General features: G+C 42.6%; 1 protein-coding gene across 7 annotated transcripts in view; it reads left to right on the plus strand.

Moving 5' to 3' along the window:
* The window catches only part of LOC121715559 (EMI domain-containing protein 1-like), a 127,011-nt gene that overhangs the window by 86,377 nt on the left and 12,729 nt on the right, over nucleotides 1-27,905 (plus strand). For 6 of the 7 annotated variants that reach the window (XR_006033628.1, XM_042101405.1, XM_042101404.1 and 3 more), the window contains 4 exons: nucleotides 9,599-9,651; nucleotides 11,500-11,562; nucleotides 11,645-11,689; nucleotides 11,999-12,043. Coding sequence is in view for 6 of the 7 variants with exons in the window: in XM_042101405.1 (XP_041957339.1) it covers nucleotides 9,599-9,651; nucleotides 11,500-11,562; nucleotides 11,645-11,689; nucleotides 11,999-12,043 (206 nt within the window). In the remaining variant the exon portion in view is untranslated. Of the gene's footprint in view, nucleotides 1-9,598; nucleotides 9,652-11,499; nucleotides 11,563-11,644; nucleotides 11,690-11,998; nucleotides 12,044-15,551; nucleotides 15,630-27,905 lie in introns of those variants that run through there. The other variant, XM_042101410.1, reaches the window with a different exon arrangement.

Here is a 27,905-nt window from a genome sequence, read left to right on the forward strand (position 1 = left end):
TTTGATGACTTTTCACCTATAGGTGGCGCTAAAATAAGCAAAATTACGTTTTGGCCTGGAACGGGTGATGTGTTTGGAATTAGTGGTGTCTGTTAAAACTGTGGGAAGTCCTAAATCCGACAGATGTGAATTTGTGACGTCAACATAATTGATCCGGCTGCCATATTGGATTTAATCAAAAACCCTTAAAAGTTTTCACAGGTCACAAAGTTTATCCAATTGTCACGAAACTTGACGCAGATGATCGTCATACCATGATTCACAAACATATTGCTTTTTGGACCTATATTCAAAACCCGTTTCCTGTGACGACCAATCAAGTTTGGCGGCAAAGCCTCCAAACAGGAAGTGAAGTGATATCTCAGCAAGGCTTTCACTTATCAAAACCAAACTCGGTATATGGACTCACGAGCCAATTAGGAAAATTTGGTACATTTTGACCACTGTGTGGTGCTATAATCACAGGAAGTATAGTCATATTTGCTTTGACATAAAAAAAACAAAGTCAGTACATGGGGTCAGGACCCAATAAGGAGGAGGCTCAATAAATTTAATGACCTTTGACCACTAGGGGGGCGCTATAATCACAGGAAGTGGGCTAATATTTCAGCAATGCTTTCACGTATCGAAACCAAACTTAGTATATGGACTTGGGACCTTATCCTGAGGACACAAAATAAATTTGGTGACTTTCAACCACTAGGGCGGCGCTAGAGTAACAGAAGTTTAGGTCATATCTCGGCAATGCTTTCATGTATCAAAACCAAACTTGGTTCATGGACTCGAGACCACATCCTGAGGACACACAATAATGTTAGCAACCTTTCACCACTAGGGGTGCTATAATTTGCAAAACTTTCTTGTATCGACACCAAATTTGGTACATGGACTCCAGGGTTGTGCACAATTCGAATTGCAATTCTGCTTCCTGTTTGCTACCTCAATTGAAATGCAAGTGAAATTCAAGAATTGAATTCAAATTTAAGAGCCAGTTTCAATTCAATTCTGGAATTTTGCACAAGCCTGATGGACTCGGGACCACATCCTGAAGTTGCTCAATATATTTAGTGACCTTTGAACACTAGGGGCACTATTATCAACACTTTCTTGTATTGACACCAAACTTGATATGTGGACTCGTGACTACAACCTGAGGACGTACAATAAATTTGGTGATGTTTGAGGTGTGCGTATGTGTGGGGAGCTATTGGGGTGTGTGGGGGAGGAAGTTTATCTGTGTATATGTGTGTGTGTGGGATGGGGGGGTAATTGGGTGTGTGTATAATGTAGCAACATTGGGTTGCCATGACAACTCCTGCTCAACTGCTTGGCCCCCTCATTGCTGCTTGCAGCTATATTTATTTAAATGTATTTGTCTTGATGTCATGGGCACGCTGGCGACTATGCCGCTCCATCCGGCATCTTTTGTCTTGTTGTTATGTGTCTTGTTTGTGGAGCGCTTTGGGTTGCACTCTGTGCATGTTAAATGCGCTTTAAAAATAAAACTGACTTGACTTGACTGTTTTAAGTTGGATTACATTATTGGAGCAAAACGTCATACCCAGCATTATTTCTGCCTGTTGAGCGCATTGCTGGGAGTTGTGTGGTTAATATATTCACTGTTCATTTAAGACCAAAGAAGACCAAAGAAAAGGTCACTGTAGTCATTCCACTATGCACTTTGGTTGAGCTCTAGGAGACTGTGATATTTGCATGGAATGCACCTGTGAGGGATCAAGCAGTCGGCATGGGACGCAGAGGCAAAAGGTTGATCAAAAAGAGAATTTATTTCTCAAAATTAATCTGACAAAATAACATAGAGGTTCTGGGCCCAAAATAAGGGAACTTAAACAGAACTAAACTTAAGCAAACAAAGCACAAGATACCCTAACCACTGTCTCTCACACTGTGACAAAGGGCAAACTTAAATACTAGTGACCAAACCCATAATTAACACAAAGGGGAAATGACTAAATCAATTAAGACTGTGAGATAATAAAACCATTTCAAAGAAACCCAAATAATTCTATGTGACGAAATAAACTATATTAAATGAAATAAATAAAGAAATACAGAATTATGTAATACAAAACAAGACACAGAAAATCCCAAATCCCAACTAAACTTCCCCATGACTAGACTAGAAGGTGGACTTGGCTGGAGTGCTCTTAAGACAGCGGAACATTTGGCTCCGTCTTGACAACCCAATGTTCCACCCGGAGACAACATCGCGACACACCCGGCAAGTTGGCCAGACTCGGTCCACGAATGGTGCGGTCATGGTAAAGCAAACAAACATAAATTAATGCAATGATACTTAATGAAAGTGATAACGTAAATAATACTTAACAAAACATAATCAACCAAATGCGTGCACTCATTTTAGCGACCATGTAATGTTAAGAATTTAAATAAAGTTTGAATATGTAACGAAATCAAATGTGTCTGTTTTAACTGTTTTAACGTGGGCATGTTTGGATGTTTTTGTGATGTAGATGTTGAGATGTTATGTAGTGTATGTATGCATAATGCAATAATATAAATGCATAAATGTACAAACTTATGTGGAAACAAAAGAAACGTGAGTGAGTGCAACGGGGAGGGGTTACCGACAGGTAGGCTACTAGCGTGAGTGTGAGGATGCGGCTGCATCCATCACATATTCCCCCCCTTCGGAAACCTCGCTACAGGAGCGAGACAGGAAGTCAGCTGTGACGTTGGTCTTCCCGGAATGTGGACAACAGTGAAGCAGTAGGGCTGCAGTGCAAGATACCATCTGGTGATCCGCCCATTGGTGTCCTTCATTCACATCAGCCACTGGAGTGCTCGATGGTCAGTCTCCAAGATGAATTGTCTCCCCAGGAGATAATACTTGAAGGAATCCAGGGCCCACTTTATCGCCAATGCCTCCTTCTCCACAGTCGAGTACCGGACCTCCCGCGGCATCAACTTGCGGCTGATGTAGGCTACAGGATGTCGGTCCTCTGGCGGCCCCTGCAGGAGAACCGCTCCCAGACCCCTCTCAGATGCATCAGTCTGCAAGACAAAAGTCTGTTCAAAGTCTGGACTGCGCAGAACTGAGCTCTTACTCAGGGCCTGGCGGATGTCATTAAAAGCTGTTATAGCCTCCTCCGACCATTGGACTCGATTGGGACACCTTGCACCAACCCGGTCTGTGAGAGGAGCGGCCCTTGCAGAGAAGTGAGGTATAAACCTCTGATAGAACCCAGCCATGCCGATGAAGGACCTCAGCTGCTTCCTACTCTGGGGTAAAGGACAGTTTTCAATGGCGTGAACCTTCTGAAGCTGTGGCTTAACTGTACCGTTGCCAATGGTGAACCCCAAATACTCAGTCTCAGCTTGAGCAAAGACACACTTCGAGGCATTGATGGTGAGACCTGCAGCTTGAAGACGACCCAGGACTTCTTTCAGATGTTCCCGATGCTCCCTCCAGGTGGCGCTATAGATGACTATATTGTCTAAATAGGCAGAAGAGAAGTTAGACAACCCATACAGTACTTCATCCATCATTCTTTAAAATGAGGCTGGGGCCCCATGAAGCCCAAAAGGGAGGACAGTAAAGTGGAAGAGACCCCAAGGTGTTCTAAAAGCAGTCAGCTCACAGGACTTCTGGGTGAGTGGTATTTGCCAATATCCCTTACAGAGATCAATAGTTGTTAAATACTTGGCTTTACCTAGACGTTCTATAAGATCGTCGATCCTAGGGGTTGGATATAAATCAAACTTAGACACCGAATTCAAGTAGCGGAAATCAATGCAAAATCTCACACTTACCATCCTTCTTCGGAACTAATACCACAGGGTGGCACCATTCACTCTGGGAACGCTCGATGATCCCGGCCGACAGCATGTTGTCCACTTCCTTCTTGAGGGCCCCAAGGAGTCGCTTTGGGGTCCTGTAAGTCATGCGTCTTACAACTGCATCAGACTTCAAAACAATGTCATGTTCAACAAGGGTGGTTCTGCCCGGACTGTCAGAGAAGAGTAGAGGGGTGCACAAGTCTCTCACCTGGGACTGCTGTTCCTCAGAAAGATGCCCCAGATCTAAGGCCACAGGAGCAGACACAGGTAAGTACTGGTCATCCATTTCCTCAACTCGTTTGATCAGCAGCACTTCCCTTCCTTCAGGTCTGGAGACCCACTCCTTAAGGAGATTCACATGCAACACCTTGGTTGACCGGCCTTGCCCTGGAGTCGCGATCTCATAGGTGGTGGGCCCAAGCTTCTTTACCACCTCAAAGGGCCCCTGCCACTTCACCAGTAATTTGCTTTCCTGGCTAGGCAGTAACATCAAGACCTTCTGCCCCGGGTCGAAACTCCGCTGGCGAGCTGATTGATCATACCACGTCTTTTGCTGCCGTTGTGCTTCAGTCAGGTGAGTCTGGGCCAGGGTGCTCATCTTTTCCAGTCTCTCTCTCATCTGTAGGACATAGGAAACAACATCAACAGGCACCTCATCTTCCCGACTTCCCTCCCAGAGCTCTTTAAGCAGGGTCAGAGGCCCCCTCACCTCCCTGCCATACAACAACTCAAAAGGAGAGAAGCCAGTGGATGATTGAGGCACCTCCCGATAAGCAAAGAGCAGATATGGCAACCATATGTCCCAATCAGACCCAGTCTCATTAACAAACTTCCTGAGCATCTGTTTGAGAGTTTGATTGAATCTTTCAGTTAGCCCATCAGTCTGTGGATGATACGGGGTTGTGCGAAGACTCTTGATGCCCAGCAGATGGTAAACTTGCTTCAACAGGGTGGACATGAAGTTGGTACCTTGATCTGTGAGGATCTCACTTGGAAAACCCACCCTGGAGAACAATTGGACTAGACAAGAGGCCACATACCTTGCCTTCACAGACTTCAGGGGGAACACCTCCGGATACTTTGTTGCGTAGTCCGTAATGACAAGCATAAAACGATTACCAGCTCTACTTTTCTTTTTTTTTTATATATATATTTTTATTGAGTATCAATAATAATACAAAACATCCACAATGGGACAGCAAAATGACATAAAAACAATGCTCATAATTCCAATGTTTACCTTACCCCCACCCCGCCCACCCTTCTCCCATTTCTGTGGGCCCATCCCACAACCCCACCTGTCTCCAGCTCTACTTTTCTCCACAGGTCCCACGACGTCCATCCCCAGCCGCTGAAAAGGGACACTGATGACCGGCAGAGGCTGAAGAGGGGCTCTTGGTGGACCCTTCAATGGAGCACATTGGCACTGAGGGCAACTCCTGCAAAACTCTGCCACATCGCCCCCTATCCCTGGCCAAAAGATATTACGCTTAATGCGTGCTGCAGTCTTGTGCTTCCCAAGATGCCCAGCCCAGGGTATGGAATGACCCAGGGTGAGGACAGTCTCTCTGGCACCATGAGGAACCACCAACTGCACAGATGGCCCACACTGGCGGTAGAGCACACCTGCTTGCAGGAAATACCTCTCCCCAGTACGTTGGTCAGGCCTAGATGTTCCCTCCTGCTCCTTTGCCTTCAGGAGATGGCCCGCCAGACTCAGATCAGCTTGCTGCATTTCAGCGAGATTCAGAGGCAGCTTGAACCCTAGAGATGGCTGAGAAAGGGTTTCAGGAGACATGCGACTTAAGGTGTAATGGAACTTGTCTTGCCTCTTCTGTCTGCGCGACTTGCGGGACTTCCCGGGTACATCTTCCAAGTCTGCATCATAGAATGGTAAGCACTCACCAACAAGGTTGACTCTTCGCCACCCTTCGCCTGAGACCTGGTCACCGCCACAATGCAAGTCTGCTTCTGCTGCAACAGATCAGGGAGGACTGGCAGATCTCGGCCCAACACCACAGAAAAGGGGAGGTTGTCAGCAACACCCACTGTCAAAAGATACATCTGCCCCTGTACCTTCAAACAGACATCAGCAGTAGACCACAGCTTCTCATCGCCATGGACACACCGAATAGGGATGGGGTAGGCACCTTGGACCACATCACGGGAGACACACCGCTGATGCACCAGTGTTTGATCACTTCCAGAGTCAATAAGTGCCTGAAACTGCTTGCCATTCACCTGCACATTGATGGTTTTCGGACTAGGTTTAACTTCCTGTTCTACTTTTATTATAGGTTTCGAAACACAACACATGTTGAACCCCTTTGCTGCCCTCTTGGGACACGTCGGCTTTGTATGGCCTTCTTGCCCACAATGGAAACACACAGGCACCTGACTGCTGGGTCTTGGTGAGGAGGCAGAAGTTTCCCTCAAGGGAGGCTTACCCAGCCCCTGGGGGTACCGCGAGGAATGTTGAATGGGAGGAGGTCTACGTGGCTCCCTGGCGGTCCTCCAGTTGTTATACGCCCAGGGCTGGTTCTTCTTCCTTGCTGCCACGAAAACATCTGCCAGCTCTGCTGCGCCAGCTGCCATCTCTGGGTTGTGCTCACGCACCCAGACCTGCAACTCAGGAGATAACATTCGCAGATATTGTTCGAGAATGATAATTTCACCAACCTCTTCTGCAGATTTACCTCTGGGTTGAATCCACTTAACGTAGAGTTCCTTTAACCGGACATACAGCTCTTTTGGACTCTCTTCAGGGCCAACCTCTTGTGAACGGAACCTTTGACGATACGTTTCTGGGTTGATGTCGTATTTCTGCAGAATGGCAGTCTTGACGCGGTTGTAGTCTAGGGCTTCGTCACCATCCATATGGACATATGCTCCTCTGGCCTTCCCAGTCAGCAGTGGTACGAGGTGCAGGGTCCAGTCTTCGCGAGGCCACTGGCAAGCCCCAGCAACCCGCTCAAAGGTGATAAGAAAATGTTCAACATCATCTGACTCCGACAACTTCTCCAGTCTAGGCTCAGAAAACCGGTGCCGACCTGTACAGAGACCTCGTGGCAGAGGACGGGGCAGTTCCACCTCTTCTTCAGACTCGCAGCCATCGCGCTGTTGCCTTAGCCCACCTAGGGCTCCCCCTAGTGGCTGTGATGGTTGTTGTCGCCCATCAACACTTTGACGCAGCAGCCCGAACTGTTGTTTCAGTGCCTCCAACCGCCTGTCCTGTTCGGCCATTTCTTGAAGGTGTCTGACTTCCCGGGCATCCTGGGCTTCGATATGGCTTCGCAGGAGACTGGCAAGATCACTCAAGGTTGGCTCCCCCCGTTCATCAGTGCCATTTCCTGGACTTTCTTCTTCCTCAGCACTGCCATTTGATGTTCGAGTCACTGGCTCTGTTATCATTGAGTGCTGCATTCCTCTCCCTCTGCCTCCTCGGCTTGACATGATGGAGGATGACGGCACTCACGAAAAAAAAATAAAATGAGAAAGTGGTAGGAAAAAAAAATGCCCAAATGTGCCCCTACTGGCAAGATCCCACCACTGCCACCATATGTGAGGGATCAAGCAGTCGGCATGGGACGCAGAGGCAAAAGGTTGATCAAAAAGAGAATTTATTTCTCAAAATTAATCTGACAAAATAACATAGAGGTTCTGGGCCCAAAATAAGGGAACTTAAACAGAACTAAACTTAAGCAAACAAAGCACAAGATACCCTAACCACTGTCTCTCACACTGTGACAAAGGGCAAACTTAAATACTAGTGACCAAACCCATAATTAACACAAAGGGGAAATGACTAAATCAATTAAGACTGTGAGATAATAAAACCATTTCAAAGAAACCCAAATAATTCTATGTGACGAAATAAACTATATTAAATGAAATAAATAAAGAAATACAGAATTATGTAATACAAAACAAGACACAGAAAATCCCAAATCCCAACTAAACTTCCCCATGACTAGACTAGAAGGTGGACTTGGCTGGAGTGCTCTTAAGACAGCGGAACATTTGGCTCCGTCTTGACAACCCAATGTTCCACCCGGAGACAACATCGCGACACACCCGGCAAGTTGGCCAGACTCGGTCCACGAATGGTGCGGTCATGGTAAAGCAAACAAACATAAATTAATGCAATGATACTTAATGAAAGTGATAACGTAAATAATACTTAACAAAACATAATCAACCAAATGCGTGCACTCATTTTAGCGACCATGTAATGTTAAGAATTTAAATAAAGTTTGAATATGTAATGAAATCAAATGTGTCGGTTTTAACGTGGGCATGTTTGGATGTTTTTGTGATGTAGATGTTGAGATGTTATGTAGTGTATGTATGCATAATGCAATAATATAAATGCATAAATGTACAAACTTATGTGGAAACAAAAGAAATGTGAGTGAGTGCAACGGGGAGGGGTTACCGACAGGTAGGCTACTAGCGTGAGTGTGAGGATGCGGCTGCGTCCATCACAGCACCTATTAACCTTTGTGACAAAGCCTCATTAAAACTAATTGTTGAAATAAAAAGTTTTGTGTATCTTTTTTACATAACATTGGCCATTGCTTATGACATATACTTTCATTAAATGAAGTGTTTTTGGTGTTGCCTGCAAATTGCCGTGTGCAGTCCTAAACCTGAACTTCCACAATCTACAGTGGCGCTTACTGACGAAAATCCCACTTTTCATGCAGTGACATACGCCGACCACGACTCCATCTTCGGGACGGATTCCCGACTATGCTCCCTATCAAAGCCATATTGTCTAACTTATATTGTTTTATCCTCATAGCCAATTTTTCTGTGGTGTATTTCAGTAAATAACACAGTACAGTCAGCACTCTTGCTGCATGTTCGCTCTTTACAGGGCTCAAGTAGGAACCTGAATACAGATATACCAGCATTCCCTAGTTAGGCGGAGATGATTGGTCTACAGCACAACCAAATTACCAAAATACCAAAACTCAATAGTACATCACACTACACAAACAATGTGCATATTTAACAGGCTAAACATATAATCTACACTCAAAACAGCAGTTAGGCTTATGTCATTTTGATCTGTAAAATATCACATACAGTACAGCCATGCTCACATCCACATTATTGAATGCTTAGCTGGAATTATATTTTTTCCTATCATCCTATTCATAAAGCAGGCCTACCTGTGGGCATGTAATTGGGCAACAGATTTTCTACAGGAATACAGTAGCATATTTAAAGGGGCACTGCACTAGTTTCAGTGTAAAGTCAGCAAGTGGAAAGTGGCATATGTTTTTGAAAGGGGGAGAGCTTGTGTCCGGTGTTATGTCTCCCTATGCATTCTATTCTACATTTAATGTGAGGTAAATTATTTTGCTTTGGTTTTGGTTTTTGGTTTTGGAAGATGATTCCACTTGAACAACCTCTAGTTAATATTGTGAATTATATAATGCAGTGGTTCTCAAACATTTCACAATGAGTACCACCTCAGAAAACAATTGGCTCTCCAAGTACCACCATTATGACGGGCATTAAAATACAGTAGTGTAGTCCAATTTCACTACATTGTGTTAAGTTTTTTTTTTTTTTCAAGTAAGACGAAACATAATTTAAATTTAACTTCAGTGATTGTGTGGTTATGGATTTTGTATTATATATATTTTGATACCACAGTTTGAGAACCACTGATCTAATGGATTTCTACATTGACTGCTGTGCTTCCTTCTGTTGATACTGTTCATCTTACTTTTGATGATTAATGGCTGCCTGTCTACTGCTTTAGGTCCTCCAGGACCAGTTGGCCCAATGGGACCTCCTGGAAAAATTGGACAGATTGTAAGTAACTTAGTAAAAAGTGCACACAAGTAAACAACACACTCATTTAATACAAAGAGGAAAGCCCTTTAGGAATTTTGATTTATGAGTGGTTGAGGAAACTGGGCTAGGCATCTAACATACTATTTTTTTTGTATAATGCACATTTTTCCTCAGTTTTTTAAATCTAATATTAGGAATGCATATTATCAGTGGTGGATCCTCATATGAGTGGGGGAGCGGGGAATAGGGCATAACTAACGTGGCTAAAGTCACCCACACCACAAATTGCCAGAAAAGCACTTTTCATTCATTCAAAGCACTTTTCAACATTGTGAATAGGGTTGTAGTTTCACATGATATTTTTCTGGATTGTGTGAAATTCTTAAAGGGACACTTCACCCATTTGCATTAAGCTTTGTATCGTTTGAACCCAGTCATGTTTCCTGAGATGGGAGAAATACAGATTTCAGTGTTGCAGCTCCTGCTTTCAATGATGTAAAAATCGTCATTTTGCTTCATTGAAAGCAGGAAATCCCATATCTTTGTTGAGTGGGTGAGACCATAGATATACATAATAAAGGCTAGATGTCTTACTGTGGAGTCTCTAAGATGTCTCATCATGAAAACAAGCAAATTTGGCTGTCAATGTGTTGAGCAAATTTGTCTTGATAAGATTCCTTAAAATAAGTCAAAGTCTTCTTAAATTAAGTCAAAATAATCTTTTGAGAGAGTTCTAGGTAAGTCTCTTCATACTAAAAACAATACCAAATAGATCTTAATATAAAATTAATACTTGGTTAGATTTTATTTTTTGTAGTGTAAGACATTGTCTAAAAATTGGAAATTATGCTGGTTGTAAATTCGTACGAAACCTGTAAATGTGTAAAACCTTGTAAATTTGTATTTTACGATTGTATTGATTTATTTTTTTACCTTAAATGTCATTTTTTAGCCAGTGGTAAAAGTGTTCACAGGGTTGTAAATTTGTTTTAGATTTAAGCAATAAGCCCCGAGAGGCTGTAGGTTACGCTGATTCTACAACAGCTAAGGGGTGTTGTTAAGCAACCCCCCTTAGCTGTTGTAGAATCAGCGTAACCTACGGACTCGAGTGGCTTATTGCTTTTCTAAAACTGTTACTATAAATACCTGGCAAAGTTTCATAAAGTAAAGGCAAAGCAACGAGAAATGTAACAATTTATTCATAGATAATCATTCTTCCGCAAATAAATATATTTCCTCTATCTGAATGGTTGCCAAGCAACGTCGAAACGCAGCTACTTTAACTTTTGTATCAAGTTATGGTAGCACAGTAATATAGAACGGAATGCGGTCAAGGTGTATGTTTGTGCTGGATTTTACAACGGCATCGAACGTGATGCGGCCAATCACAATCAAGGACCGGAACTATCAGTTTTAGAATGTAATTTTGTTTTATGACGTCTTTTTGTGGTTGTCCATTGTAAATTTGCAAACGTGAATTTGTTCTTCCCAGGCATCATGAAACATTATCATGGCTACTCCACAGTATGGATGCAATCACATTACTTATTGTTAAAATTAGCAATTTGCGGGTTGGGGTTGATGTTTTGTCGGGTCAGGTGGGGTGGATTGGATATCAAAAACAGGTCGGGTAGGTGGGGGGATCATAAAATCCCTGACCTGTGTATCATTAGTTGCTAACCAGCTGGAAGCTTAATCTTACTAAACTGCGAAACACTATTAAATGTGTAGCATGGACAGGATATTGATCATTCACTATCAAAGGGTGAAACTGTCACAATAACAGTTTCTTGTGAGGCTTAAAGATATATGCACAGATGATTAGAACAGAAGAGCAAAGTGACTCACATATTTAATTTTTTTCAGGGAAAGCCAGGGGCTCCTGGGGTCCAGGGCCCAGTTGGGCCAAAGGGTGAACGAGGAGAAAGAGTGAGTATCACAACCTAGACCTTCATTGATCTTTCCATAACTCATGAAAGGAAGGGCTTTTATTCTGATCTTTATTTTCAAGGGACCTTTGGGATATCCAGGTGATAGAGGGTTCAAAGGAGATCCGGTAGGATGAACATGTTTCAAAATATTTTTTTGCTGTTTCATCTATGAAATTTAGAACATTGTCTTAATAAATATATGGGAAAATGTATCATCCATAATAACATTACTGTGTACCCTGGAGTTCTGGGAGTTTATGCACCCTCTGTAAGCCCCTGTTTATTATTGCTGCTCAAAATTCAACTCTACAAAATAGCAATATAACAAATAAATGACAATTAAATCACTACATTTGACAGGTACCACAAAATTCATTTTTTAAAAGTTAATTTTGTTAAATGTAATGTTGGATTTAACTCATTTTTTTGTACAGGGACAACCAGGAGCTAAGGGCGAGGTAGGAGAGAAAGGCCTCCCGGTAAGATTCTTAAGAACCCTTTGGTATTTGTTCAGTTTGACCCCCCCGATTTAACAAAGATTATTTGAATGGGATAAGTTTTATGTGTATTAGTAAATTGCTGTGATGAGTTCTTTTGTGATTTCTCAGTCACTGTAATGCTGAGATCTAATAATCATTAAAATTGTCTGTACAGAATTTGTATATTAGCAATACTGTGTAAATGGACATACTATGCCCTCTACAAGTACTGGCACAGGAAAAGGGATTATACAATTGATACTGTATTTTAGTGATTTATCTCACTAAAATAAAATGAAAGATAAAATACTACCATATAGTGATTTTTTTTTTATACCTCATCAAAAAATAAAACCAGGTGCCACAATTATTGGCACGCCTGCAAGGCAAATAGATGTTTTTGAAATTTACTGGTAATAATTCAGTGGATTACTTTTATATTCATGCCACTGTAATTTAAAATTGTTACACATCTACTGTGACTCTGTGCTAAAACAGGACATGCTGAAAGAAAGAAATTGTTTCCCTTTGCTGATTCCAGACTTTTTTTTTAAAATTATTTCTATTCATATCTTGTGATTTCATTATTGAATTTTAATAGGTTTAAAGTAATTGGCACACACTTTTGTCTTAAGTGACTTTCAAAAAATGAATAGAAACTCTGTATGAATGTGAAGAACAACATTTATAAATATCAAGAATTGCACAGTCTGAAGTCTTGAAGTTCTTGGTTTAGAGAATCTGATATGTCAATTGCAGGAGTCTCTGTTTGAATTGAAATGGAATAATCCTTATTTTGATTGAATGCCACATTTATTCACATAATTATGTTGCTACTTTAGCTTTTAGCTGTCAATGAACACATTGTGTAATGGACAAAACACATTGTTAGACATATAGATATGTTGATAGATAGAAGACTTTTTTTTAGTGAGGAAATAGCAATTTGTAAAACCACAATCAGTAGTCTGTAGGTTTTTTTTTAGTTACGGTAATTCATAAAAGAGTCAACAATAAGTAGCTACTCTGAACACTGTCCTGCACTGTCCACTGTCCTACTGCCCATGGCTACCTCTCACACCCTCTCAGCCTCCATTTTTGGCATACACATGCATGCACTAAGTATACACCCTTCCCTATTTCTGCCCATGCAAATCTCTTAATCAACCGTATATTGTGTTGCCTTTATGGTGGCACTTGCCTATGTCCTAAATAAAGCATTAATAAAGGACTACTTTAAAAAACAACACAGATGTTCATGTCAAATCTAAATCACAACTGTGGAAAAGTACTAACACAGGAAGGACATACGGAAGACAAATGTGCATCATTGAGAAGATGGACCATGTCCCCATTGCAGTATCAGTAACTTAAGCTTGCTGGTTGAGCTACCACAAAGAGTGGATGGATACAGGTAGCATGAAGTCAGGATCTCTGCATGCCAACATTAAAATATCTGACAATTGAAGACTAGGCAGTAGCCTAGAGACCCACAAGCTATCGGGCATCAGAACTGTAACCAAATGTAAACCATGCAGTCTACAACTATGAAGTTGTATTTTTGTTCTTTCTAAAATATGTCAGTTGTTAGTGTACCCTTCACCTACTGGTGCAATTTTTAAAGGGTGCTAGTCAGATATGTTATTTAAAGCACTTTTTGAAAATGAACACTTTTTAAAAAAAAGTGCTATATGAATAATGATTATTATATTATCGTTAACATACAAAATTGTTTAAACCAATTTTACTAAGTGAATGTGGTATCTGATGTGTATGCCAAAAATCAGTTTGTGGTGTTTGTGGTGGTAAAATATGGCAATATATTGGTGGGGTAAGGTATGTGAAAGGATACAGCTTCACTAGCTCCTAGTAACTTTATGCATGTTCTGCTCTCACTGCTTGTTATTTCTCTCTTGCCTGGTGTTTGTCCTTGTCTTCTGAAATGTACATTTAAACACAAGCAATGCTCATTTCTTTTTTCAAATGTATAATCACGATTTGGATCACCTCACTAGTAGTACAGTAGTTAGCCTCATACTAAAATTTCCATCACATGCAGTCCAAAAACAAGCAGTATTTTAGCAATCATGTACACCGTGGCTTGGAGAGGACATTGGGTTTAGAACTAAGAACTATGTTTGGGGATTATTCAATCCAATGATGAGACACTGTGATCAGCGAAAATGAATTAGTGCTGGCTGCAACCAGTGTCGTCAACTCTTTCCAAGGAGAAGTTGACTAGTAGTGATTCACAATTGGGAGCTTTTATGACCCAGACTTACCCGACCCGCCAATATGCATTAAACATTGATCTGAATAAAATGCAACCCCACCCGTAAATCGCTAATTTTACCAATAGCTTAAGTAACGTGATTGCATCCACGTACATCGGAGTTGGGTAAGATTGGACATTATTGAGATATTGACAGCGCCCCCTGTGGACATAATTTCAATTCAATTCAATTTGGTGTGCATCCAAAGAATGTCGTAATGATTGTGTGTACCAAGTTTGAATAGGATCGGACCTTGACAAGTTAAGATATACACAATAGAATCATTATAGGCCACGCCCAAAATGTTAATTCACATGTAACTTTAAACCCGAGCGACAAATCAAAAATCGGAAAAGGCCAATCTGTTTGGCTAGGTCTGTAGATGATGTTTACCTAATTTTGTGGGAATTGGAACAACGGTCTAGGAGGAGTTTTTTGAAAATGGCAGAAAATTGGCCATATGGAAATGGGCGTGACTGGGTCGAATAGATGTAGGAGCTCTTTTCAAAATGGAATGTTTGATACAGACAACAAAGGGTTAAGGCTCTTCCAACAGAATTGGCATTGAGGACCTGCTGGATGTCCTGGAATAAATAATGATGTCATCCAGGTACATAAAGCATATTCTTCCGTTAAGGTCAGCCAAGATGGTTTCCATTAAACACTGGAATGAGGCTTGGGCATTGTGTAACCCAAAGGCATGACCTTAAAGTAGAACAGACCTTCGGAACACACAAAAACAGTTTTTAGTTGGCTGTCTTCTGCTATCTCTACCTGCCAATACCTACTATTTAAGTCAATAGTGGAGAAGATGGTAGCCTCTGCTAATGACTCCAGGATCTTGTGGATTGGTTGGTAGTGGGTAGGCATCAGGAAAAGTGATTCAGCCTTCTATAATCTACATAAAATCTAGGCCTGCCCACCTTACGAGGAATGATGACAACTGGAGCCGCATAGGGTGAAGAAGGTTCTATGATATCATTCTCCAGCATGTCTTGGACTAGTTCCTTGACAGTTGCTTGTTTTACTGGAGAGATCCAGTAGGGGTTTTGCTTCACTGGCATCTCATGCATTAGGATAATATTGTGCCAGAGCACAGTGGTTCGCCCCATCTTAGAGGTACACGCATCTCCATTGTTTTGGAGCGGGCTGCTCAACTGACATGTTTCAGCTAGAGCGAGCTGAGCTTGCTGAAGTATTCTTACGCCAGGGTTCTTTCATTTGCCTCGTGGCAGGAAATGAAGATGGAGGCACTGCTGAGAAGAAGGCAAAGGTGTCCGAGGTGGGTGGCCCCTTGACTGGACTTTCGAGAACCAGTATTGGTTTTTCATCACATTTATTTGTACACCAGCACAGGAAAGGAAGTCAAGGCACAATACAATGGGGAAGGCTAGGGATTGAGCAGGTAGGATGACACAAGGTAGAACATAAGGATGGCCTGATAAACAAAGGGTAATTTGGATCCAGCCTAGTAGCTGCTTAGCAGTACCGTCTGCCAGGAACATTGACCCGTGAGTCCACGGATTAAGCAGGGAAGAAGCTCTGATGTCTTTCCACAGGTGCTCGCTCATCAGCATGAAGGAGGCTTCAGTATTTAAGATGGCGGTCCCACTCCAGGTTCCTGTGGTCAAAGGCACCATTAACTGGCGGGGAATAGTTCAAAAGGAGAGCAGCAGAGATCACTATTATCCAGGTCATCATGAGTGACAAGTGAGGCTTTAGGACCTTGTGAAGGCCCAGATTGTGGATTATTTCCTAAGGGCTTCCCCAATTTGTAGTTCTTTTGATTAGGATACTTGTGACAGTTACCTGGAGGATGGCCCACTTCTTTACATCTCCAGCAGAATACTGTGGTCTCATACTCTCTGAGTTAGAGGTTGCCTTACCCCCAGCTTTTTGCCATTGTTCATACTGCTGCTGGCTCTCTTTGTCTTCTCCAGCTGCTGGCCAAGACGCACAAGAGCACCCACTGTGTCGAACCTCCCTCGTAGCTGGCTAGCCATTTGGGGGTTAATGTTCTAAAGAATCAACTGAATAACTGTAGCCATTTCCGTGTTCAGAGATTCCAGCCACTGGGTGGTATGAGCTGCCTCTCTTTGAAGGTTGTCCAAAGTTAATTCAAATGTTGTCAAGACAGAACTGATTTCTTTGAGGACTTCTGTGTGTTTTTTCTTTAGACGCCATTTTAATGAATCAACAACCTGGGTCCGATTGTAATCCAGATTAGTCTGCATAATTTCCTCACGCACATTGTCTTGTTGGGTCAGAAGCCGGTCCTCCATGGTGTACAGCCGTTGTGTTAGAGCACCCATCTTAATTTTTGATCTTATAGTTTTTGAAGTTTAATCACTCTTCCTTCTATGGATATGTCATCAGGGGTGCCACCGGGTTCTATAGGAGTGGGTTCATGCTTGTCAAAATCCAGCTCCTAAGGTTTAGGTTCGTCCAATTCACTTGAGTCATCGGCATCTGCATTGGGTTCAGCAGTGTCACGTTCAGTCTGGACCTGAGCATTGCTGGTCACTTCTCTGCCATCTGGTTCCGGGTTCTCATCAGGTTCACTATGGGCTTCAAACAGGGGTATGGTACTGCTCTGCATGATTATGCATTGGCCAGTTGCCAGTATTTGGTTTGAATTAATTGGATTGGAAAGGGAAGCAAGGGATTGTGTCTTAGGTTCTTTTTTGTAGTTGGTTGTGTTTTTTTTTGTTGTTTTTGTTTCATTTGGCACTTTTGAATTTGCTGTTATTTGTTAAATTGTCCCATATAGAGTGCCATTTTTCTGTAACAATTCTGGTACACTTGGATTAAGTTACTTACATTTTATTATTATTTTCTAGTTATTATTTTGGGGTGCCAGGTAGCACAGGCTTCCAATTCACTTTTGTGGTTCAGCACAAGCAAACCAAAACGTCACAAGGGACACATCAACATGAACAAGTTGTCCCCTTAAATAACAGCAAATTCATTAAACCCAAACCAAAATGTAAGTTATTTCCTGATCCTCAACCGAATAACATGTATTATTTGCTTGAAATCACCCACAGCACATCAAAAACACATTCAAACACTACAACCCAAGTCACTTTTGGCACCAATACCCTTCCATAATTCAATGTCCATGACAAGAGTCCGTGACAAAACCTAGTTTTGGCCCTGTTGGCCATCCACAATTTGATTCATAAAAAGTAACTCAGGAATAGACACAGAAAATCTGTTTCAAAGTTCATTGGCTGAAGAAAACATTCAGGATGCACAACACAAACTGTTACCTTTTAGGTTCAGCTGTATAGTGTATTGTGCGCAACCAGTTCAGCATCAGCGATTGTCAGCACGTGATATGCGTGAGTACGTTTGTTTATATTAGCAGGTCCCAATGCTGGGTTGAGTGAGCAATGAAAATCAGTATAAATGCAATGCAGTCAATTGTAAATCTTCCGATTTAGTCAATGTAAGTGCAGTGTGTGTTGAGTGGTGTACCGGGGATGGCAAGATAGCTCCAGCGGTAGCGTGACTGCTGGCGTTACCTTCAGAAGCCAGGGAATTCAGTAGGCTGCTCTATACCCAAACAAGATTAGACTGCAGCTGGGATAAAGCACACCGGCTGCTCCATGTCCCAAACCAGACTAAGCAGGACGTCGGTTGTGCTTGGACAGGAGAGAGTCTGGCAGTTCTGTGGTGAGTAGGCTTAGGCCCTGTTTACACGCTCACAGGTGAAAAAGACAAAATACAAAATAGTGGGGAGCCAATAACACTCGAAGATACACAACTGGAAGAAGTGGAGGCCTTTACCTACTTGGGCAGCATCATCAACAAAGAGGGAGGGACACACATACAGACGTCAAAGCTAGAATAGGAAAGGCAAGGCCAGACTTCCTACAACTGAAGAATATATGGTGCTCACAGGAGGTAAAACAACAAACAAAAATAAGAATCTTCAATTCAAAAGTAAAATCAGTCCTGTTATATGGAGCCGAGACCTGGAGAACCACCATCTCCACAACAAAGTACAAACCTTCATAAACGGAGCATGAGAAGAAATCTGGAAATCCATTGGCCAGACAAGATCACAAATGAAGACCTGTGGAGGAGGACAAAGCAAATACACAGCTAGAGACGAAATTGGACAAAGAAGATCAAGATGGATTGGACACACCCTCCATAAACCAATGTCGAATACCACCAAACAGGCTCTGACGTGGAACCCCCAGGGGTAGAGAAAGAGAGGTCGGCCTACAAACATCTGGCAGTGGGAGCTTCAGACAGAGATCAAAAAGATGGGATATACCTGGGCAGAGATAGAAAAAAAAGCCTGCGACCGAGTTCTCTGGAGATCCTTTGTCGACGGCCTATACCCCCCAAGGGGTGTCAAGGCATAAGGAGGGATTGACATGTCCCTGTGTGCGGATATAAAGGGTAGAGGCTTCCAGTTAGGCTATCATTCATAACTTTTTTTTTTTACTGTTTAGTCTGTGCATCGGCGCAGGCTACGACGATGCAAACTAGTGACAGCTGTTGTACTGTAAGCTTATGCTCCTGTCTCTAAATAGGAAGCGTAGACTAGGTCTACTTGCTATGTCGCTTTATTTTCTGTAATAAATGCACCCTGTAGCCTAGGCTACTTCAGCAGACCCAAACCGGTTGTGGCATCAGTTTTGCTTTTAAAATGCAACAGTGTAGCTTGAGCGGGAGAGTGCCTGTTGCGGGATATTTAATTTGTAGCGTATAGGGCATGACAGACAAGCTCCCATTGTGAGCACACTTGGACCAGCGGCATCTTTAGTAGGATTTATTTTTATTTTCCCCAGTAATCAGTACAAATAAGCATCATTAAATACAACAATTTAGCTAGACAGATTTGGCCATTACCAAACTATGGAACTTCAAAATAACGTAGCCATTTATCTTACCTAGTTGTAGGAAATGTGTTTGTATTACAAGTGATAGAATTATGGTGTGACTTATGTTTAGTTGATGTTAACATGTAAAATTAAAGGGACACCAGGCAAGCCTGATGCTTTTTCTCTACGAAACTCCCCCTCGCTCAGTCTGAAGCTCTTTTCCTTTTCTTTGCGTCTTCCGTCAAGGGTTTTCGCTGCTTCTTCGCTGGCTCTGCCATTATACACATGTTTGCAACAATCTCTAGTATTTCGTTAGCCTGCCTCTGTGCTGTAAACTGATCCTGCTTCGGTCGGCGGGTAGGATACACCAAACTTGCAAGTGGGATATTCTTCCTACAGGCAGTAGGGGCGGGCGAGAGAACCTTCATTCACCCCGTAATGAGTCATTTAACCATATACCGACTTACGAAGATGATTAATTAACACGAAAACGTTGCCTGATGTCCCTTTAAGCTTGCCGGACTTAGTTATACAGTCAGCCACGGGCAGCTTGACTGTGACTACATCCGTGACAATCCTGTTAGTAAACTGGAAATAGCAAAAAATAAAAGTCGGGCTGCACAATTAATTGAATTTTAATCACGATCACGATTTTGGCTTCCCACGATCAAGTTTGCTAGATTGTGCAATATTAAAAATGCATTCTCTACCCATAGAACGTTCCGCTACAAAAATCAAGTGCTCCTGAAACCTGTCTGACCATGCACCTGCACATAGCCTACCAAAAACAGCTGTTCCCTGCACTGCTCAGCCTGAAGTTTCCTGGATGCACTGTGGACAAGTAGCATTATGTTAAAAGACTATACAAAAAAACTACAGTCAAAAAGTGTGTCACAGCAGAAGGCGAAGAGCTTCGAAGCGTATCACCCGTTGTTCGGATTCGGATGTCAGATAGTGAAGTTAACCAAGAACAAGTCATAAGCAAAGCAGGGCTCTCAACTCATACGTGAAACACATTTCACACAACGGTCACACCACACACGTTAACTTTTAGTCCTTGTTTGCTTCCTCCGATGTAGCCTAAGGCGATAATGATAAGAGTTGAGCTGGATTTTGTTTAGGACCTATGTAATTTACAGACTACATGTGTGCAACCTATGATGTGTTTTAAGACTCAACACTCAAAACGAATGAGCAATAATTCAAATGTAGCTTGCGCATCAGTGTTTTAGGCTAGGCCACTTCAACCATCAAATAACCAAACGACTAAACTCATGGACAAGAAGCAGAGCCGGAGTGGCTAATCGTTTATATAGGCTTGTTTTTGACGTTCATTTGCTGCGCCCCAGTGGCACTTCAGCAGCTGAGCTGTGCGGTTGCAGTCCCTCACTCGCAGTCTCCCAAAATTATTAACAAAGTAGCACACACAAAAACTCGTTCACAGCCAAGTCTATAATTGCACTAAGTTAGGGGAGGAAAGGTAAGGGAAGAATTTGGGTGAGCAAGTCCAATATATTTAGGCAAACAAATATTGCAGGGTTCCCACTCTAAGTCAAATGTAAAATTCCATGACTTTTCCCTGACAAAAAACCTGAATTTCCATGACCTACTATATATAGAATGGCTTCCGACCAATGATTTCAGAGCAGCCGCGAAGCGTTCAAGAATCTTTTCGTTTTTTAAAGCGGGAGAGGACTAAATGGGCGTTGCATAAACAAAGTTGGGCTACTCAAGCAAGCGGCCAAATTTATAACCAGATACAGGCTTACACTAATTCTGCGTGAAATATTTGTATATTGGCAAGTACATTTTCAAAACTGCTACAACAAAATTCCCTGATACTCCATGACCAAAAATGATAAAATTCCCTGACTTTCCATGTCTCAAATACTTTCCAAAATTCCACAATATTCCAGAAATTCCATGACCAGTGGGAACCCTGATATTGTCACTAAAATTAATGAATAATCGTGATCAATAATCGTGATCTCAATATTGATCAAAATAATCGCAGTTTTGGGAAGGTTACTTTCAAAACGTATTCCGTTACAGAATACAGAATACATGCCCAAAAATGTAATTTGTAACGTATTCCGTTACGTTACTCAATCTGAGTAATGTATTCTGAATACTTGGATTACTTCCGCATTGAATTGCATTTTATAAGTGTAGGAATGCGGCCATCAAATCCTGCTTACTAAACAGGCCTATTCTGGTGTGTTCTTCTGTTCCAAATGGCTGAAGTGTTAGGCCCATATAGAGGAATGTAAAGTCAACTAAGCTACCTGATACAACTATAAAATAGCAAGGTGACCACTAAAACTACAGCAGGCGACTAGGCTAATAAAAAAAAAAAATACAAAAAAAGGCGTAGCCAGAAATTATAATTAAGGTGTGCCTGTGAGATTTTTCGTTGGCATCAACCCAGTACAAGTGAAGGGCGCATATGACCGATGGAACGCAAATGACCTGCAAATGTTAACACTATAGGCTACTGTATATCAGTGCTCTCAAAATTAACGTGATCGCGTAATGACAATCAAAAAACGCACGTTAAAATATGCTACTCGCAAGAATAATTTTTCAGAGTCAAGTCAAGTCAAGTCAAGTTTATTTATATAGCGCATTTCATACACAGAGGTCATTCAATGTGCTTTACATAAACAAAACCAAACAATAATAACAAATAAAAAGCATAGAAAGGCAATATAGTCAAAGAATAGTTAAAAGGTAAAGATCATAATAAAACACAACACAAGGTAAAATAATTTCAAAATAAAGGATAATTAGTAAGCAAAAAAAAAAAGAGGCAAAAGTAGTAAAAAGAAGTAATAAAAGATAAAGTAGAACTAGATGTACCGCAGAGCGGTACAAAATATGACCGCCGCCCAGTCCAGCACATTTTTTCCACAAAAAGAAATCACGCTGAAAGGCCTATATGATTCTAACTGTCTCACTAAATTGCATTATCCACACTCAATTCTCACTGGTATCTGCTAGACAACAAGTACCAAAACATGATTAGTTCATAGATTTCAAATGTAAAATTAATTTTATACAACCCCACCTCCATCTTGCCTGTTCATAATTCTGAGAAATTTTTGATTGTTTGTGTTATGTTAATGTTATGTGTGTGGGTGTGTGTGTGTGTGCTTGTGTGTGTGCCTGCGTATGTGCCTGTGCATGCAAGCGTACATATGTCTACTGTGTGAGTATGTGTCATACGTATGATTACTGTGAATGTATGTGTGTGTGTGTGGGTATCTGTTTGTGCACATGTGTGCACATTAAATGGGTTAACATGACCCCTGGAGGCAAACATACAGAAAAAAATGGTCATCCTAGGACCTACAGTTCTCAAGATATTCACAGAGAACTGTGTCTGCCCTACCCTCCTTTCGGGGGGTCCAGTCCAGCGGGGGGGGCTACAGATCAAAACGAAAAATGACGGTTCCATGCTATCCATGTGGGGGTACATGCCCACCAAGTTTTGTGTACCCCGGTCTTTCAGTGTCCCGGGAATCCTTGTTGGTGTACGTCACTAAATGTACACACAAATTATTTTATTGTAAGGCCCCCATGAACGAAAGTACACAAAACTTGGCATGCATTCGGAGGGTGTCATAATGATCCTACACTTTTAATTTCGTGCAGTTTTGACCTTGTCAGCCAGAGATATTGTGATGAAAACACCTAATTTTTTGCTTTTTAATTTTTAACTAGGTGGCGCTATACATGAAATAAGTGGTAATGGGATGGGTTGACATGTCCCCTTAAGACCAACATACATAAAAAAGGTGGACCTCCTAGACCCTACGGTGCTCGAGATATTCACAGAAAACTGTCTCCGGCCACCTACAGGCCAGTTGGTGTATAGTAACATAAATTAATTTATTGTGTGGCCCCCCATGAACGGAATTCCACAAAACTTGGCGTGCATACAGAGGGTGTCATAATGATCCTACACTTCCAATTTCGTGCAGTTTTGACTATGTTAGGTCACAGATACCTTCAATTACAACACCTAATTTTTACTTTTTTGTGTTAAACTAGGTGGCGCTATACATGAAATTAGTGGTTATGGAATGGGTTGACATGGCCCCTTGAGATCAACATACAAAAAAAAATGGTCCTCCTAAACCCTACGGTTTTCGAGATATTCACAGAAAACTGTGTCTGCCCTACCCTCCTTTTGGGGGTCCAGTCCAGCGGGGGGGCTACAGATCAAAACGAAAAACGATGGTTCCATGCTATCCATGTGGGGTTACATGCCCACCAAGTTTCGTGTACCCCGGTCTTTCAGTGTCCCGGGAATCATTGACGGAAATTTGGGCATGCGAAAAAGAAAAAAAAAAAACAGAAAAAATCTGACTAAACCTGCGCTGCGCTGCGCTGCGCGGCGGTCATAATAATTATCAAGGCAGATTCAGAATTTGTAACGCGGCACAGTTAGCAGATCCTACACTGAGAACAGTTTGGTCTTAAGTCTAGATTTAAAACTGGCTACAGTTGGGGCCTTTTTGATGTCATCCGAAAGTTGATTCCACAGCTGAGCCGCATAGCAGCTAAAAGCTGCTTCACCATGTTTAGTTCTAACAGTAGGTTTTACTAGCAGGTTTTTCACCTGGGACCTGAGAGGACGCAAAGGTGTGTACTGCTGAAGCATGTCTGACAGGTATTTAGGTCCTGCTCCATTTACTGATTTATAAACAAGCAATAGAGCTTTAAAGTCAATTCTGTGACTTACTGGAAGCCAGTGCAAGGACTTAAGAATTGGAGTAATGTGGAGGCTGCACCATAATTCATTTTAAATAGTCTGAGCTATTAATATTTGGGAAAATATCCTTTGAACAGACATCAGTGTGGACGCTCACCTGGTAACCTGGATTACAGATTACCTGACCGAGTGACCACAGTTTGTCAGACTGAAGAACTGTCTCTCTGAAGAACTGTCTCTCAGCACCGGAGCGCCACAGGGAACTGTGCTCTCTCTAGTCCTGTTCACCCTGTACACATCTGACTTCTGCTACAACACCGAGTCATGCCACATGCACAAGTTTTCTGACGATACTGCAATTGCGGGGTGTATCAGGGACGAGCAAGAGGATGAGTACAGGAGACTGGTGGAGGACTTTGTGCAATGGTGCAAACTCAATCACCTTCAACTCAACACTTCAAAGATCAAGGAGAGATGGTGGTGGATTTCCGCAGGTCTAAGCCCACTCTGCTACCAGTCTCCATTGATGGGGTCAATGTGGAGGTGGTAAGCACCTACAAGTATCTGGGTCTCCACCTGGACAATAAACTGGACTGGTCAGTCAACACTGACGCACTCTACAAGAAAGGGCAGAGCAGGCTGTACTTCCTGAGGAGGCTGCGGTCCTTCAATGTGTGCAGCAAGCTCCTCAGGATATTCTACCAGTCTGTTGTTGCCAGCGTCCTCTTCTATGCAGTGGTATGCTGGGGAGGAAGCACAAAGAAGAAGGATGCGAGGTGACTTGACAGGCTGGTAAGGAAAACTGGCTCTGTAGTGGGAGCTGAACTGGAGTGCATCACTTCAATATCTGACAAAAGGACCCTGACAAACTGATCAACATTTACCTCCACTCAACACCTTCTCCTCTCTGGAGGTTAATGAGGCCACAGACTCGCTCTGCTCCACACTGACCTCGTGTCTAGACGAGCTGTGCCCTCTTACCACAAGGCCAGCTCGATCCAAACACTCTCATCCATGGCTAAATGATACCCTCCGATCGCAGCGCACCAAACTCAGAGCCGCGGAGAGGAAATGGCACAAAACCAAACTAACTGATGACCTCAAAAACACTCCTGACCTCCTTCTCAGCCAGAATCACTGCTGCTAAGACGGCTTTCTACAATGACAAAATCAACAGCGCTACAGACACTCGAAAACTTTTCTCAACCTTCAAATCGCTACTCAACCCTCAGCTGCCTCCTCCTCCATCCAGCCTTACTGCAGATACCCTCGCCTCATTTTTTACAAACAAAGTGGCGGCAATCAGCAGTCAATTCTCTACATGCCCAGTGCCCACTCAACGCATCTGACTCAGATACCGCACTCCTACAACCTCTAGGGACTGCTGGAACATCTTTTTCAGCATTCACGCCTCTCTCCGAGAGTGAAGTATCTAGACTCCTGACATGCAGCCGTCCTACCACATGCTCGCTGGACCCTATACCTACGAGCCTACTTCAGTCCATCAGCCCGACCATCGCTCCAGCTATCACACATGTGATCAATGCCTCGCTAACCTCCGGCACATTTCCAACAGCGTTCAAAATGGCCCGGGTAACACCGTTACTTAAGAAAGCTTCTCTCAACCCTGCTCAAGTCGAGAACTACCGCCCTGTCTCACTCCTGCCTTTCCTATCCAAAGGCATTGAACGAGCAGTCTCCAAACAGGTCTCTGACTTCTTTTCACAGAACAACCTTCTGGATCCAAATCAGTCTGGGTTCAAAAGCGGCCACTCTACCGAAACGGCTCTGCTGTCTGTAACAGAAGCCTTAAAAGAAGCCAGGGCGACCGCTCGGTCATCAGTACTCATTCTGCTTGACTTATCGGCTGCCTTAGACACGGTTAATCACCGCATCCTTCTCTCTATACTCGCTAACATGGGAATCTCCGGCTCTGCTCTCTCCTGGTTTGAATCTTACCTCACAGGACGCTCGTTTAACGTATCATGGCTTGGTCAGCTATCTGCACCTCACCATCTCACCACAGGGGTCCCCCAGGGCTCAGTGCTGGGCCCCCTTCTCTTTGCTATCTACACCACCTCCTTGGGACAGATTATCCGTTCGCATGGCTTCTCATACCACTGCTATGCAGACGACACACAGCTCTATCTGTCCTTTCCACCTGATGACCCCTTGGTTTCAGCACGGATCTCGGATTGCCTCTCAGACATAGCTACATGGATGAAGGCACACCACCTCCAGCTGAACCTCTCAAAGACTGAACTGCTGGTCCTCCCAGCTAAACCTACCATACACCACGACATCAACATCAAATTTGACTCCCTGTCTGTTTCACCTACCAGGACTGCAAGAAATCTAGGAGTTGTTCTCGACAACCAATTAAACTTCTCAGATCATGTTGCCTCAGTCGCCCGGTCATGCCGTTTTGCACTCTACAACATACGGAAAATCAGGACTTACTTGACTCAAGATGCTACCCAACATCTGGTTCAGGCAATAGTCATCTCACGACTCGACTACTGCAATGCCCTCCTGACAGGTCTCCCAGCCTGCGCAGTGAAACCACTTCAGATGATCCAGAACGCGGCGGCACGCCTGGTCTACAACCAACCCAAAAGGGCACATGTTACCCCGCTGCTCATCCAGCTACACTGGCTACCTATGGCGGCCCGCATCAAATTCAAGGCTCTAACGCAGGGGTCTCAAACACCCGGCCCGCGGGCCAAATCCGGCCCGCGTTCGGCCCAATTCCGGCCCGCGACGTATGTCAAAATAATAATGTAATCCGGCCCTTGAGGCTATTTTTAATTGCGACAAACAACGATACTGATTAAAGTAGACGATAGATCCAAGTACGGTGACAAATCATTAATAGGCCTACTCTGCTCCACTATGTGCTAGACATCCAGAGCTTGATTCAAACCCAAAATCGCTGCGCAAAGTTTTCAGGAAATACTTGTATTACACGCGAGAAACACAAAGACGTGCATTTGTAATGACGCGGAAGCGATGCAGGCCATAGTTTTGCACAAATTGAAGCAGAAATAGGCCCATACACTTAATGTTGAAAAACGTTCACGTGTGATGAAGTCTTAGGTAGGCTATGTTATTCACCTATTCTGATTCTGAAGGAGAATATCCTTATTATGATCGATCGTCTATTGACAGTGATAGTCACAGTGCGTCTGTGAATGGAGGTGCGTCTTTGCGTGTACGACGGTGTCCACTAAGCATACCATGCTTATTTCAACCCTCTGCCCAACATAGCTTGGAGGTTGCAGTGGTAATCGTGATGAAAGTGTCCGTAATGGACGTGGTACAGACAGCAGGGCTAGTAGAAACAGGGCTCTAAAGAACTACAAAGTCACCCGCAATATGATGCGAACTTCTGGGTACTTAGATTACCCGCGATAGGAACTGATTTGACCAGAATACTTTATTGTAGGCCTTGTGGTTTAATAATACATCACTAAACCATATACATCTTAGGTGTTGGTATACATCTTAGGTATTTTCCTGTTAATTTGTTATGTGGGTAATATGAAAAAAAGGAAAGTAAACCTGCTCAAATACTGTATGTTCATCCAGTATTTACTGAAAGGTGCATAATTTGAGGTGCTTGCCATCCAGTGATGGGTACATTTACCCCCTTCATAAACTTTTGTTTATACTCAAAGATTTTTACATTTACAGTAGGACTTTATCTCTGACCACTTTTAAGCCATGGCCTTTTGAAAATTTGATATAAAAATCCAATGGTGTTGCTTTCTTAACCCTGACACCTAGTTTGCCAGGTTTAAAAAAGTTATGAGAGGAAAATATTTTTATTTGGTGTGAAACACACACATACCCGGTTTTATGCTTTTTGTTTGTTTTATAATTTGTATTAATATTTATTTTATCATTATTTTATTTATAAGCTAAGGTTGCTAGCACAGGTGTCTAAAACTAGATGAAAATGTGCACTTTCTGTTTGCAGTTTTGTGTGGTATTTGAAAAAAAGAACATTGCATTTTCAGAAATAGCCGGCC

The sequence above is a fragment of the Alosa sapidissima genome, chromosome 8 (genome assembly GCF_018492685.1).
Source record: "Alosa sapidissima isolate fAloSap1 chromosome 8, fAloSap1.pri, whole genome shotgun sequence".
NCBI classification, from domain to species: domain Eukaryota; kingdom Metazoa; phylum Chordata; class Actinopteri; order Clupeiformes; family Clupeidae; genus Alosa; species Alosa sapidissima.